We start from the raw sequence: 15,369 nt of genomic DNA, 5'->3' as shown, positions 1-15,369 counted from the left end.
GGTGCAGTACCCTCTTGTGGACACCCAGCCCCAGCTCTGCGTGAAGGTGAGTGGGCCGGTCCGCAGCCCGCCTCGCGCACTACCAGGGCTTGGGGAGGGGGCCCAGGAGCCAGGGGAGGGGTCCAGGGCATTGGGGCAAGGGACCTGCAGCCACATGTCCCCCTGTGCCTTGCCAAGCCCTGGGGTTCAGTGGCCCCTCTGACCACCTCCTGGTCCAATGGGGGCGGGGCGGGGGGAGTGTAACCAGTCCCAGATCCCGGCCCCCCCTCACCCCCAGTCCCTGCACACACGGCCACACCCCGTCCCTCGGCCTCCCTGCAGTTCTCCACGAGCCTGGGCTTCCTGGTGAGGTGCCCTTTTGAGCAGCCGCGCTTCCCAGGTGAGCCCTCCGCGGGGCGGGAGGGAGGCAGGCTGGGGCCTTCACAGGGTGGCCACAGCAAAGAAGGCCCTTTGCTTGTGTAAATGCCTCTTGGTCCGGGGGGCAAGACGACAGGGTGCTGGTCACTTGTGGGGTGGCGTGCTGGGCCTCACCCCTGCCCCCCGCAGCCTGGAAGATGACCGTCCAGCTGGCACACGCTCCGGGCCACCTCCGGGTGACCTTCTTCTCGCCCAGCCCTGCCCGCTTCCAGGTGTGCCTGTGTCACCGAGGGAAGACGGGCCCCCCCGTGTGCCACCTGGTGCTCCAGGCCACCCCCATCCCTGAGGTGAGCTGGGTGTGGTGGGCACCGTCTTGGGGACCTGTGGGGGGGCCGTGCTGACCCCTTCACTTCCCCACAGTCCCCAAGCCAGTCCTGGCGGGGAGGGTGCTGAGAGGGCTGACTCGAGGCCTCCGCAGGGACGCAGAGGAGCCTGGTCTGCACCCCCGCTGCCCGTGACCTACCCCTCCCCCGCCCAGGGTGACCCCACAGAGGAGCCTGCGGTGGCCTTTGTGGACATTCCCGGGGACCAGGCCTGTGCACCCGGCACCTGCATCCAGGTGGGTGGTGCTGTCCTGCCCACCTCCTCCACTCCCAGACCTCAGGGGAGCCCCCGCCTCCCCAGAGCTGCCCCGGGGGCACCTCCAGCCACCCAGTCCCTCCAGCCCGTGCCTCTGGGGAATGCGGGCGGGGTGCAGGGAGCGGCTGCAGGCTGTGCTGACCCACTCTTGCTGCCTCCGACCCCCGGCCTGCAGGGCAGGAGGACCGACATCCAGTTCTCCGCCCCCCAGCAGCTGTGCGACCTCCAGTGCGGTGAGCGCCGGGGCCAGGCCTCAGCCAGAGGGGGCAGGGAGGACAGGCCCTCGCAGGGCAGCAAGAGGCCAAGGGCTGGACCCCAGACTGGCCCCTGGGGCCCCGTCTCCCATGTCGGAGTGGGGGCGGGGAGCACGGCACAGGAGACTGGGGCTCGGCAGGGGACAGAGGGACCACCCGCCTCGGAGTCAGGCCAGGCCAGCCCGGTCCCACCCTGACTTGGGCAGTCAAGCCCCCCCCCGCAGGGCCTCCAAGCGCCCAGCCGGGTCCCACGGTGTCAGGTGCGCTGCGTCCTCCTCCCTGAGTGCTCCGACCCCAATCAGGGCTCTGATTCCAATGTGCAAGAACTCGATGTCCCCAGCCCACCCATCGCCCAGCCAGCCACCGAGGTCCAGACTCCTGGGCCTCAGGCCCAGCAGGAAACAGAGCTAAGCCTAACTCTGCAGGGCCTGGGTGTGGCCCAGCAGGGTGGCTCCTGCGGTGGGGTGGGGGGGGGGGGAGGTGGGAGGGGTGACACCAGCACAGGGTGAGTGACGAGCAGGCACAGCCACCTGCAAGCACAGAACCTCTCCTGGTAGCTGTGGAGAGTGGACCCCCTTGTCACAGGGGAGCATTCCGGCGCCCAGGGCTCTCCCGGCCCTTTCCGCAGATGGGCAGCTGGGCAGGTCTTGAATGGCCTCTGAACTCAGCTGAGTCACAGCAATTCCAGGGCAGCCCCGGTCCTGCCCGCCTTCCCCCGGGAAATGCCCCAGGGCCCGCGGAGGCTCCTCACGCCTGTATTCCCCAACTGCCCCCAACTCCCTGCCCCAGCAGAGCTTTTCAGCCGAGTCTGGGTCCCATTGCCCAGCAAAGGTCACCTCCAGCAGATCACAGGTCAAAGGGGCGATGGTCACCCCTAGGGGCCTCGTGTCTGGACTGGAGCTCTAATACCTGCCAGCCAGGTAGCCTGGTGGCTGGCCTGGGGCCACGGCTGGAGCCCCAGTGTTATGCTGGGCGAGTCCCAGAGTCCCAGGGAGCAGTGAGAGTGACTGGGCCCAGCTCAAGTGGTGGGCACCTGGGGGGCATGCTGCCCTTGGGGTCTGGGCGGACTCCCCTGGAGACGGGACACTTGCCTGCCGCACGGGCGCTGGCTCGGCTGCACTGGGCAGTGAACCCTGAGCGATTGGGGTCTCGGATCCCTCTCCTTCCTTCCACCACACAGGCAGGGCTGGGCTGGGGGTGGCTGCGCCCCCAGACAAGGGTGGCACTGGGCCACCTGAGCCAGCCCCCCGTTCCTTTCTCCCCAGCTGCCACCCAGGGGACAGCAGCCTGAGGCCAGGTGTCTCACCAAGAAGAAGCAAGTGCCAGGGCCTGATTGCTGGGATGTGGTGAGGGGGTAGCTCACGCCTGGGCATACCAAGCCTCTGACTGTGAAGGCTAGGCCTCAGAGCAGGTGGTGGGGCGGGTCTCACCTGGCCCCAGACCGTGGCACCTATGTGCTTCAGCTCTCCAGAGGCCTGCGGCTCCCGGGGGCCCTTGGGCCATGCCGGGGCTTCCAGTCAAAGGACCTTCAGCCCCTCTGAACCCCCTGAGTGGGGTCCAAGAGAACGGCTGGGTGGGATGCGCCCTTCCCCAGATGGCCCAGCCCCTGACCTGCCCCGTCGCAGCGTGGTCCCGGCTCCCTCTGGACAACCGGGGCCCACGGCCTGCACCCCTGGTCCTGAGGACAACATTCTCTGGAGTGCAGAGTGTGTCCGCACCCCTTCTGTAGTTGGGCAGGTCTGGGGGCCAGGACACACCCACAATGGCTGGGCTTCACATACTGGGTGGCCCCCTGCTGCCCAGGCTGGGCCTTCACCGGCCCCCCAGTGTCCCTCACACAGCTCTCCCTCGACCCTTCAAAGACTCTGCTGAGAGCTCGAGGGAGCCCACGGCCCGAACACCACCCTGCACCAGCCCCCTGCAGAGCTCAGACCACCTTCCACTCCCCAGGCCCCCAGCGAGGCCAGTCCAGTGAGGGCTGGCTGCTTCCATTGGCCTCAGGGGTCACGTGCCAGGACGAGCCATTCTCAGATGGTCACACTCCCTGAGGGCCACTATGTGCCATCTGTGCTCAAGGACCACAGGGGGACCCTTGACCCTGCAGCGTCACTTCCGTGTCCCAGGCCAGGGGTCACCCAGCAGTTGGCCGGCTGGGTCTGCCCTCCCAGGACCCTCCTGCCGGCTCACAAGGACCATCGGGCCACGCCTCCCGAGCTGTGTCTGGAGTCGCCTCCACGAGACCACGGTGCATACAGGCCCCGCCCTGGATGTCAGCTGTGCTGCGTCTGCAGATGCGCCCCTACACCCAGGCCCTGGCTGGGCTGTCCCTCCTTCAGCCGGACACAGGCCACCGGGCCTTCTCCTATCCCTCCCTCAATGGGGCCTGCTGCCCCCAGCCGACTAGGGGGGCAGGCAAAGCCAGCATGGCCCCTCGCTCAGTAAACACTTGTCCACCTGGCTCGCCTCTTTTCTTGAGGACAGAGATGGGGTCTGCAGGGCAAGGTGGCCCTTAGGGTGGCGATGGGAGGACCACAGGCCTGGGTATGCCTCCTAAAACGAGATGGAGGTCAGGAATGCAGCTGGGGCAAGGGTGGAGCCACGGACACGGGTGGAGCCTGCCGCCCTCCACCATGTACAGCCCAGCCTGTATCGGAGGACATCCCCAGGCTAGGAACGCCAACAGCCCCACGGCCGCCCCTGTGAGTGGGGGAGAGTAGCGCCCACGGGTGGGTCAGGGCCACCCCACGCCCACTCAGCCCGCAGGCTCGCCCCCTGACGATTGGCAGGGGCTGCACCACCCCTCGAGCCCCAGGCTCCCACTCCCCTACCCCAGCCAGGCCCGGTTCCCTGCCCAAGGGCTGGCGCTTTGGGCTCAAGCGAGTACTCCTTGCGGCCCTCTGGAGACCCCTGTCTTCCCCAGGTGTCCCCTCCCCATCAAGGCACACGGGAACGTGGGGGACCAAGGTCCCAGCTCTGGCTGGGGCCCCTTCTTCCCGTGCCACAAGTTCCTGCTTCCCATGCCTGGACCATCCAGGGGTCCCCTGGTCCATGCACAGAGACCCCAGCCGGGACACAGGGCCACCCCAGGAATCCTTGCTGCCTGGAGGTGGGATGGCAGATTTGCTGGCGGGGGTTGCCGGGAACTGACCAGACGCAGGCTCCCCCAAGACTTCTCAGCAGCCCTGGCCACCCCAGATGGTGGAAACAGAGGCCCACACAGAGGCAACGGCCGTTCTCCTGTCCAGGACGTGCAGGGCTACAGGGCATGGGGAGGGGAGGGACACGCTCTGGTCCCAGCTGCCCACTGTCCAGTGTGTGCCGCCACCAAGTGGTGGTGGCACTCAGCACCCGGTTCTGAGCTGGACCTTACATCCCGCCTCCACGTCAGGATCTGGAACCACACCCAGAGCCCCATGGCCCAGCAGGCCCACTGCCTTGGCCATGGACCAAGTAAGACTGGCCCTCCTGCCTGCCAAGCAGGAAACCCCATCCCCACCCCTGCCCAGGAGAAACATGCTGATGCACTCAGGCCCCGGATGAGGAATGACTAGGGTCACCCCCGCCAGGGCTCACAGCTTAACCGGGATGAGCCTTCGGACATCTGTGCACCTCATTCATTCACTCATTCATTCCTTAAGCAGATACTGAGCACCCACTGGGTGCCACCCTGTCCCAGCACTAATAACAAACAGCACTGGCCCTGGAGCTGGGGAAATGCCTGGGTCTGCCCTGAACTGCGGGGCTTCTCAGGTCAGGATTTTCAGCCCTAAACCCCAGGCAAACAGGGCCATCGGTCACCCTACCTGGAGCTGACCTTTGCATGGGGAAGACAGACCACAAACAGGTGAATATGTAACTTATAATGGGGTGCCCAGTGCCAGTGCGAGAAGAAGGAGGCCAGGAAAGCAAATAGGAAGTGTGGAAGGGGCTGCCATTTAGAAGAGTGTGGTCCCGGCAACGTGTGAGTCTGGTTCTAACAGGATAGACAGGTGAGGGGGTGTGGCAGGCAGGTGGGGCCACGGGGTGCCCTGGCTTGGATACAGGGGTATGAGTCAAATAGATCAACGTTCCTCAGTGTCTGGAGGGTGGGGCTCCATGGGCTGGGATGGAAATGTAGCAGCAGGAGCTGGCATTTGCACGTGGTAAGTTTGAGCTGCCTCTATTCGCCAGTGCTTCTGTAGTGCCTTCTGGGTATCACTCCCTCAGTGAACAAAACAGACATAGATCCCTGCCCAAGGCAGAGAAGATAGGCATAAACATTAAAAAAAAAAAAAGTAAATTATCTAGGACATAAAAGGTTTATTCAGAAAGAAAAATCAGAGCAGGTTAAAGGGAAGGGGATGGTCTTGGGGGCAGAATGGCAGGCTGGGTCTCACGCCAAGACAGGAAGGAGATGGAGCTGGTGGACAAACAATTAAAACCCAGTGAGTCGGACTTCCCTGGTGGCGCAGTGGTTAAGAATCTGCCTGCCAATGCGGGGGACACGGGTTGGAGCCCTGGTCCAGGAAGATCCCACACGCCACGGAGCAACTAAGACCGTGCGCCACAACTACTGAGCCTGCGCTCTAGAGCCTGCAAGCCACAACTACTGAAGCCCACGTGCCTAGAGCCCGTGCTCCGCAACAAGAGAAGCCACTGCAATGAGAAGCCGCGCACCGCAACAAAGACCCACTGCAGCCAAAAATAAATAAATAAAATAAATACATTTATACCCCCCCAAAAAAACCCAGTGAGTCCTTCCACAAGGGTAGAAAGGGATGAAACAGTTTTATTATTGGATGAGCATTAAGAGACTGCAAAGACAGAAATCTCACCCTTTGTATGATCCAGGCAGATACAACCCATTCCATACATGATCTAAGGAAAAATAACTGTCCTCAAGCCTATTCTGGGTGATAATAACATAGCCACCCCAGCTTTCTTTGATTCCTATTTGCATGGAAAGTCTTATTCCATCCTTTTACTTTCAACCTCTTTGTGTCTTTGTATGTAAAGTGAGTTTCTTGTACACAGCGTGTGTACAAAGATGGATCACCTTTGCCAATCTCTGTCGTTTAATTGGAGAGTTTAACCCATTTAAAGTTTTTAAAATATATATTTTATTTACTTATTTATTTATTTTTGGCTGCATTGGGTCTTTGTTGCTGCGCGCAGGCTTTCTCTAGTTGCCGTGAGCGGGGGCTACTCTTTGTTGTGGTGCTTGGACTTCTCATTGCGGTGGCTTCTGTGGTTGTGGATCATGAGCTCTAAGTGCATGGGCTTCAGTAGTTGTGGCGCACGGGCTTCAGTAGCTGTGGGTCATGGGTTCTAGAGTGCAGGCTCAATAGTTGTGGCGCACAGGCTTAGTTGCTCCGTGGCATGTGGGATCTTCCTGGACCAGGGCTCGAACCCGTGTGTCCTGCACTGGCAGGCAGATTCCTAGCCACTGCGCCACCAAGGAAGCCCTACATTTACATTTAAAGTGAATACTGAGGGACTTCCCTGGTGGTCCAGTGGGTAAGACTCTTCGCTCCTAACGTAGGGAGCCTGGGTTCAGTCTCTGGTCGGGGAATTAGATCCCACATGTATGCCGCAACTGAGTTCGCATACCACAACAGAGATCCTGCATGTCTCAACTAAGACCCGGCACAGCCCAAACAAATAAATAAATATTTTTAAAAAAAGAGTGAATACTGAAAAGAAAGGATTTCCTTCTACCATAGCTATTTGTTTTCTTATATGTCTTATATGGTTTTTGTTCCTCAGTTCTTCTATTACTGCCTTTTTGGGTATTTAGTTGATTTTCTGTGGTGTACTATTTTGATGTCCTTCTTCTTTCCTTTTCTGTATTTTCTCCCCAGTATTTTCTTACTGGTTTTCTTGGGAGTTACAATTAAAATCGTAAACTTATAAAAACCTAGTTTGAATAATACCAATTTGGTTTCAGTAGTAAACACTCTGCTCCTACACATCCACTTCCCTCCCCTGTTGTTGTCACAGATTCATCTTCATTTATTGTGTGTCCATTAACATAGATTTATGACTATTGTTTCATGCATTTGCCTTTTAAATCATACGGAAAAAAACAGAGGAGTTACAAACCAAAACTGCAATAACACCAGCTTTTAGCTTCTCCCATGCAGTAACCTTTACTGTATTCTGTACTTTCTCGTGGTTTTGAGTTACTGTCTAGTGTGTTTTCATTCAGCCCCAAGGACTCTCTTTAGCATTTCCAGTAGGGCAGGAAATGAACTCCCTGAACTTTTACTTATCTGGAAACATCTTACTTCCTCCTTCATTTCTGAAAGATAGTTTTACTGGATATAGAATTCTCGGTTGACAGGTCTTTCTTTTTCTTCAGGACTTCAAATATGTCCTCCCACTGGCTTGTGTTCTCCAAGGCTTCTAATGAGAAGTCTTCTGGAAGTCTTGTTGAGGATTTCCATGGAAAGGCCAGAAGGACTGCAGTGGCAGAGGCCCCAGCGTGCGCACAGTGGGCATAAGGAGAGGCTGGGTGAGGACGCTGGGGGTGGGGTGGTGGTGGTCAGAGGTGAGGAGGGGAGGAGAGTTTCCAGGAAAGGATCAACTGTCACCAGGCTGCGGGCCAAGCGAGGGGACCTCTGATCATGGCCATCTGGAGACAGGAACTCGCCTTGACGAGATGAGCCCTGGGGGGGAAGCCCGACTGCCGAGGGTTCTCGGAAGGAGGGTGGGGGGACACCCCCTGAGTTTAGTTAGGAAGGAACAAAGAAATGGTCGATGCCTCAGAGTTGCTGGGCTCTGACATGTTTGGCAGTTAGGGGGGTTTCTAGCTTGCAGGAACGACAACTCGTGTAGGGGGGCGGGCTGCAGCTGCGAGCTGGGCTCTGCGCTGAGGAGGGCTGAAGGGCTTGTCCTTGGGTGGTGGTCTCTGCCCCTGGAGGTTGAGCAGAGGCCAGGGTTTGGGTGTCCAGCTTGGGCCACCAGAGGAAGGGGAGGCAGTTTGGCAGGCAGGGCGGGGAGACGGGTCCTGGCAGTGGGACCTCCGGACAGCAGCGCTTGGGCCTCGGTGGCGTCTGCACCTCTCGGGGCAGCTGTGCGCGCCCACCAGCAACAGGTTCCCACATTCACCCTCTTCCAGCCAAAAAGCGAAGAGTGGTCAGTTCCCGCAGAACCTTCATGAGTACAGCTTCCAATAAGATTCTGATGATTTTAATGCTATTTTAAACGGCTGCTTATTACTTTGAGGCGATTGACTCTTTTTTTCTAAAACTCTTCGTGTGCACGTTTAAACATACTTTTTCTACGTTTTCCTGGGCGCCACTGCGCACAGCCTGAGGACAGGACACAGTGGGCCGTGGGGGCAGACGCGGACGTGAATCAGGCTGGGGAGTGGGCCCCAGGTTGGGCGAGCAGAGGGGAAGATGCAGCCTCTGGGCGTACGGTGTGCGGGGAGGGGGGCGGGGCATTCCGGGGCACGTCTGACCCCAGAACGTGGACGCAGCAGTGACCACTGGGGAGGGCGTGTGTCCAGCCGGCTGGGGAAGAGGCGCTGTGGGTGAAGCAGCCGAGAGCTCGTGGTGAGGGGCGCACCTCCCTCTCCAGCGGGACCAGTGTCACTTGGCGCCTCGGGCGAGGGTTCTCCGCAGCTCCGACCCGCCCCGGCGCCCGCAGCGCTCCCAGCCCTTGCGCCCCAGGAGCCTCCGGGGCTCTGCCGGGTGCGAGCTCCGCGAAGAGCCAGAGGGATGGGCGGGGGGCGGGGCCGGCCGCTAGGATACCCCGCCCCCAGCCTCAGAGTCTGGTCTCCGCCCGGTCCCCGCGGCGGGCTGCGGAGCGTCGAGCTTCCTCCGGGGCTCGGCGGCTGCGGCGCAGGTGGGGTGCGGAGAGGGAGCAGCTGCGGGGCGGGCCCGTCGGAGGAGGGAGGCTGCCCTGGGGGACGAGGCTGGGGTTTGGCCTACACGCCCTGGAGGGCGAGGGGCGGGGGCGGCCCCGGGAGGCCTCCGGGAGCCTGGTAGGGGCGGGGGGTTAGGGAGGGGCTGGGGAGCCTGGCGGCCCCTCCGCGGCAGGTTAGGGACGGGGCTCCAGGGCCCCCGTCTCCTGCCCCCCGTCCCGCCCCGCTGTGGCTTTTATTGGGGGGAACATCTTTGAGGACACCTCCCTCGTCTTGGGTTGCAAGGCTCTGTCTCGCCTTTGACCCACCCAGGAGGGACCCCACGACCATCCGCCCGGCTCCCGGGCGCATGAGCCGGACTGTGCGACTGGGTGCCCCGAGAAAGCGCGGCCGTCGCCCCTCGCCCCCGGCGGGAGAACTCGCTGCGAGGAGAAAGCCCGGGAGCGCGTAAAAATGGCTTGAAACATACATTTAAAAAATATTTTGTTCATCTAATTTTTAACTGTCACATAGTAAAATTGACTTTTTAAAATTTAATTTGTATTTTATATTGGAGTATAGTTCATTTACAATACTGTGTTAGTTTCAGGTGTACAGCAAAGTGATTCAGTTTATATATATATATATATATTATATATACATATACCCATATATATATATATATGTATATATACATATATATACACATATATATGTATATATACATATATATACACATATATATGTATATATATATATATATATACATTCTTCTTCAGATTCTTTTCCCATATAGGTTATTACAGAATATTGAGTAGAGTTCCCTGTGCTCTACAGTAGGTCCTAGTTGATTATCTATTTTATATATAGTAGTGTGTATATGTTAATCCCAAACTCCTAATTTATCCCTCTCCATTAAAAATTGACTTTTTAATTTTGGTGGACAGTTCTCTGAATTTTTTTTTTTTTTTTTTTTTTTTTTGCGGTACACGGGCCTCTCACTGTTGTGGCCTCTCCCGTTGCGGACCACAGGCTCCGGACGCGCAGGCTCAGTGGCCATGGCTCACAGGCCCAGCCGCTCCACGGCATGTGGGATCTTCCCGGACTGGGGCACGAACCCATGTCCCCTGCATTGGCAGGCGGACTCTCAAGCACTGCGCCACCAGGGAAGCCCCAGTTCTCTGAATTTTAACACATGCGGATAGCCGTCACTGTAACAGGTTACAAAACAGTTACATCACCCCAAAACCTACCCCCTGCCATGCCTTTCGGGCACACTTCCTCCACCCATAACCCCTGGCAACCACTGATCTGTTTTCCATGATGGTAGGTTGGTCCTGTGGATGGAAACAGACAGAAGGCAACCTTTGGGGACTGGCCTCTCTCACTCTGTAATGTCTTGAGATTCATCTGGGAGGTTGTGTGAATCAACAGTTTGTTTCTTTTGTGACTCAGTAGTATTCCATGGTGTAGATCACCACGGTCCGTTCATCCATTCACCCACTGAAAGATGTTTGGGTTGTTTCCAGCTGTTACAAATAAAGCCACTACCAGTATTCATGTACAGGTTTTTGCGTGAACACACATTTTCATTTCTCGAGGATAAATGCCTGAGGTTGGGTTGCTGTTTCCCGCGGTAAGCATATAGTTACCTGCATAAGAAACTGAGAAAGCATCTCCCAGAGTGGCCACACCGCTTTGCCTTCCCAGCATCAGCATCCAAGAGTTCCCGTTGCTTCCCATCCTCGCCAGCACTTGGTATTGTCAGTGTTTCTTCTTTACTCGTTCTGATAAGCACACAGTGCTCTCTTATCAAGGTTCTAGTTTGCGTTTCAGTCGTGGCTAAGGATGCTGATCATCTTTTCATGTGCTTAGTTGCCATCTATACCTCCCCTTTGGTGAAGCGTCTGTTCAAGACTTTTTGCATTTGTAGTTACATCTCTCTCTCTTTTTTTTTTTTTTGCTACACTGCGCAGCATTCAGGATCTTAGTTCCTTGACCGGGGATCAAACCCATGCCCAAAGTCCCAAGACCTTTCCTATTTGTAAATTGTGTTGTTTTCTTAGTGTTGAGTTTTGTGGGGTTTTTTAAACTTTTTTTTTAACTGTCTTTTTTCTTTTTATTAATTAATTAATTTATTTTTGGCTGCGTTGGGTTTTCATTGCTATGCGCAGGCTTTCTCTAGTTGTGGCGAGCGGGGGTACTCTTCGTTGTGGTGCGCGGGCTTCTCATTGCGGTGGCTTCTCTTGTTGTGGAGCACGGGCTCTAGGCGCGTGGGCTTCAGTAGTTGCGGCATGCAGGCACAGTAGTTGTGGCTCACAGGCTCTAGAGCGCAGGATCAGTAGTTGCGGCGCACGGGCTTAGTTGCTCTGTGGCATGTGGCATCTTCCTGGACCAGGGATCGAACCCATGTCCCCTGCATTGGCAGGCGGATTCTTAACACTGCAACACAAGGGAAGTCCTCAAATTGTTTTAGTAATTCCAGTTTCATTGCCCTTCCATATAAATTTTAGAATTGGCTTGTCTACATCTACAAAATAATCTTGCTGGAATTTTGGCTGGTAATGTGTTAAATCTGTAGATCACTTTGGGGAGAAATGACATTTTTACTATGCTGAGTCTTCAAATCCATGAATATGGTAAGTCTTTCCATTTGTTTAGATCTTTCTGAGTTTTCCAACAGCATTTTGTAGTTTTCAGCACACAGATCCTGTACATGTTTTGCTAAATTGACACCTAGACATTTTAATATCTATTAAATGGGAGCTATTATAAATAGTAACTTTCTTAAAATTTTAGTTTCCAATTATTCACTGCTTATATGTAGGAATATGATTGATTTCTTTGTGTTGATCTTGTATCCTGCAACCTTTCTAAACTCACTTTTTTGTTCTAACAGTTTGGTTCTTTTTTAAAAAATAGATTCCCTGGGATTTTCTACATAGATAATTGTGTTGCTAGAAAAAAAGGACAGTTTTATTTTTCCTTTCCAGTTCGTATGCTGTTATTTCCTTTTCTTGGTCTATTGCACTGGCTACAAATTCTAGTACTGTGTTGAATAAGAATGACAAGATGGGCATCCTTGACTTGATGCTGATCTTTGGGGAAAAAGCCTTTCACAGTAAGTCTTTCACAGAGAGTATGATATTAGCTGTAGGATTTTTGTTGATGCTGTTTATCAAGTTACAGAAGTTTGCTAGGTGTGGAAATCTGAATTGACGTTTCTTTTCTTTCAGTGCTCAAAAAAATGTTGTATTACCAATACTTCTTTCTGGTCTCTATGGTTCCTGAAGAGAAGCCCAGTCATTCAAATCATAGTTCTTCTATAGGTAATACATAATTTTTCTCTGACTGCTTTTAAGGTTTTTCCTTTGTTTGTAGTTTCCAGCAATTTGATTTTGAAGCATCTTGGTGTGGATTTCTTTCAGTTTATCCTGGATGGGATTAGCCCTGCTTCTTCAATTGTAGGTTTATATCTTTCACCAAACTTGCAAAGTTTTCAGTTATTATTTCCTCAAAATATTTTTTCAGTCCCACAGTCTTTCTCCTTTCCTTCTGGGACTCCAGCAACACAAATATAGCCCTTTGTTGTGGTCCCATGGGCCCCTGAGACTCTGTTCAGTTTTTAAAATCTTTTTTCTATTTTTCAGATTAATTTCTTTTTTTTTTTTTTTCTGGCCACACCACACAGCTTGTGGGATCTTAGTTCCCTGACCAGTGATTGAACCTGTGCACTCGGCAGTGAAAGCGCTGAGTCCTAACCATTGGACCATCAGGGAATTCCCACAGATTCATTTCTATTGATATATCTTCGAGTTCATTGATTCTTTCCTCTGTCATCTCCATTCTGCTATTGATCCATCTAGTGATGGTTTTTTGTTTTGTTTTAGTTATTGAATTTTTCGGTTCCAAAATTTCTATTTGCTTTTTTATATCTTTCTATTTCTTTGCTAAGTTTTTCTATGCTAATATTTTGTCAAGACTGTTTGCAATTTGTAGTTCAAGTATTTTTATAAAATCTGCTTCAACGTCCCTGTCAGATAATTCAAACATCTGTGTCATCCCATCATTGGTGTCTATTGTCTTTTCTTATGTGAGTTGAGATTTTCATGTTCTTCATATATGAAGTGATTTCAGTTTCTATCCCAGACATTTGAGTATTATGGGACCCCCCCGCCCATGGAGAATGTTAGTTTCCTATGGGCTCTGGTTCCAATGTCCAATCGATATTCAGTGTTTGCTGTTCTAATCAGGTTTGCCCCCATGGGCACCACCTAGTACTCACTCTGAGACCTGGGTGGAGGTCTACCTGTCAGATCAATTTTCCAAGTATTTGATATGCTAATTAGGATCGGATCCATGCACACTCAGATTAGGGGTGACAGCGGGAGTTTAAATTTTAAAGCTTCTGGCATCATTTCACTGAACTTCTTCCTCTCCATTATTTTCCTGGTACTTTCCACATACCTGAAGGTTCCCTTTTCCTCCACCAGAAACTATCCACTTCTGCATTTGTGACACATTTGGGGCCAAATGGCAGGAGACCATAGAGGGAAAAAGCTGCTAATATGTGAGTTCAGCAGGGTTCCAGGACCCAAGATCAACATACCAAAACCAACTGCATTTTGATATGTTACCAATGAACAATCCAGAAAGGAAATTGAGATAACAACTCCATTTACAACAGCAATGAAAAGAATACAATGAATAGGAATAAACTTAACAAAAGGAGAGCAAGACTTGTACACTTAAGACTACATAGCAATTCTAAGAGAGATTAAAGAAATCTAAATAAATGGGGAGAAATTCAGTGTTCATGGGTGGGAAAACTCAATATTGTTAAGATGCCAATACTCCCCAAATGGATGAATAGACTGAATGCAATTTCTATCAAAATGTGAGTGGATTTCTGGGGGGCAGAAATTAGCAATCTGATCATAAAATGTGTATGGAAATGCAAAGGACACAAAATAGCCAAAACAATTTTTTAAAGGAGCAAAGCTGGAGAATTTACAGTTTCCAATTTCAAAACTTACAATAAAGCTACAGCGATAAAGACAGCACGTTTTGCAGTAAGGATTGACATACAGGTCGATGGAACAGGATTGAGAGTCCAGAAATAAATGATCAGATGATTTTTGACAAAGGTGCCACAGCTTTCACTGGGGAAAAGGATACTCTTTTCAACAAATGGTGCTATGGCAATTGGATATCCACAGGGGGAAAGAGGAGTTTGGACCCTTACCTCACACCATACACAAAAATTAACTCAAAATGAACCATAAACCTTAATGTAAGGGCTAAAGCCATAAAACTTTTGAAAGGAAACATAAAAGAAAATCTTTGTGCCCTTGAGTGATGCATAGTGTTCTCAGGTGCAGCAAGCACTGAAGACAGGACCCATGGAAAAAATAGATAAATTGGACTTGGTGGGGCTTCCCTGGTGGCGCAGTGGTTGAGAGTCTGCCTGCCGATGCAGGGGACACGGGTTCGTGCCCCAGTCCGGGAAGATCCCACATGCCGCGGAGTGGCTGGGCCCGTGAGCCATGGCCGCTGAGCCTGCGCGTCCGGAGCCTGTGCTCTGCAACGGGAGAGGCCACAACAGTGAGAGGCCCGCGTACTGCAAAAAAAAAAAAAAAAAAAATTGGACTTGGTCAAAAGTAAACATTTTGTGTTTCAAACACCAGCAGTAAGATGGTGAAAATTGGGTTAAATGTTCACAAATCTTATATGTCTTAATAATAAAGGACTTGTATTTAGAATCTATAAAGAACACTCACAACTCAAAATAAGACATACACTGAAAATTGTTGTGTATATTTTACCACAATTTACAAACATATATAAGATTTTAAAGAACAACAATAAGACAAGCAATCCAAGTAAGAAGTAGGTCGAAAGTCTGATTAGACATTTAACCAAAGAAGGAGGAGGGAAGCTGGGTATCTTCTTTGGTGCAATGTCTAATCAAATGTGAGAAGATGCTTAACATCATTAGCTATTAGGAAAATAAAATTGAAACTGAATGCAACACCGCTTCACACCCACGAGGATGGCTACAGTCAGAATGAAAGCTGATAATGAGCGTTGACAAGGACATGGAAACATTGGGAGCGTCATACTTGCTGGTGGGAATGCGAACTGTAGAGCCAATTTCTTCAAAAGTTACATGGAAATTTCCCACATGACCCAGCAATTCCATTCCTAGGTATCTACCTAAAAGAAATGACAATGTATGTGCACACGAAGACATGGATCTGAATGTACATAGCAGCCTTATTCATAAGAGCC

The 15,369-nt window shown here is 52.7% G+C and overlaps 1 protein-coding gene across 1 annotated transcript in view; it reads left to right on the top strand.

Moving 5' to 3' along the window:
• Nucleotides 1–9,561, top strand: part of IL17REL (interleukin 17 receptor E like) — a gene marked incomplete at both ends in the record, with an annotated part of 29,307 nt that extends 19,746 nt beyond the window's left edge. Inside the window, 10 exons of the mRNA XM_079714918.1 lie at nucleotides 2–46; nucleotides 322–379; nucleotides 547–718; nucleotides 896–976; nucleotides 1,172–1,229; nucleotides 2,516–2,596; nucleotides 3,374–3,662; nucleotides 8,814–8,926; nucleotides 8,998–9,219; nucleotides 9,412–9,561. Of these exons, the coding sequence (XP_079571044.1) occupies nucleotides 2–46; nucleotides 322–379; nucleotides 547–718; nucleotides 896–976; nucleotides 1,172–1,229; nucleotides 2,516–2,596; nucleotides 3,374–3,662; nucleotides 8,814–8,926; nucleotides 8,998–9,219; nucleotides 9,412–9,561 (1,269 nt within the window). The remainder of the gene's footprint in view (nucleotide 1; nucleotides 47–321; nucleotides 380–546; nucleotides 719–895; nucleotides 977–1,171; nucleotides 1,230–2,515; nucleotides 2,597–3,373; nucleotides 3,663–8,813; nucleotides 8,927–8,997; nucleotides 9,220–9,411) is intronic.
• Nucleotides 9,562–15,369: the final 5,808 nt, after the last annotated feature.

This window comes from Hyperoodon ampullatus (genome assembly GCF_949752795.1).
Source record: "Hyperoodon ampullatus genome assembly, chromosome: 11".
Classification (NCBI taxonomy): Eukaryota; Metazoa; Chordata; class Mammalia; order Artiodactyla; family Ziphiidae; genus Hyperoodon; species Hyperoodon ampullatus.
The sequence above is the reverse complement of the archived record's forward strand: the minus strand, read 5'-3'. Positions and strand labels throughout refer to the sequence as shown.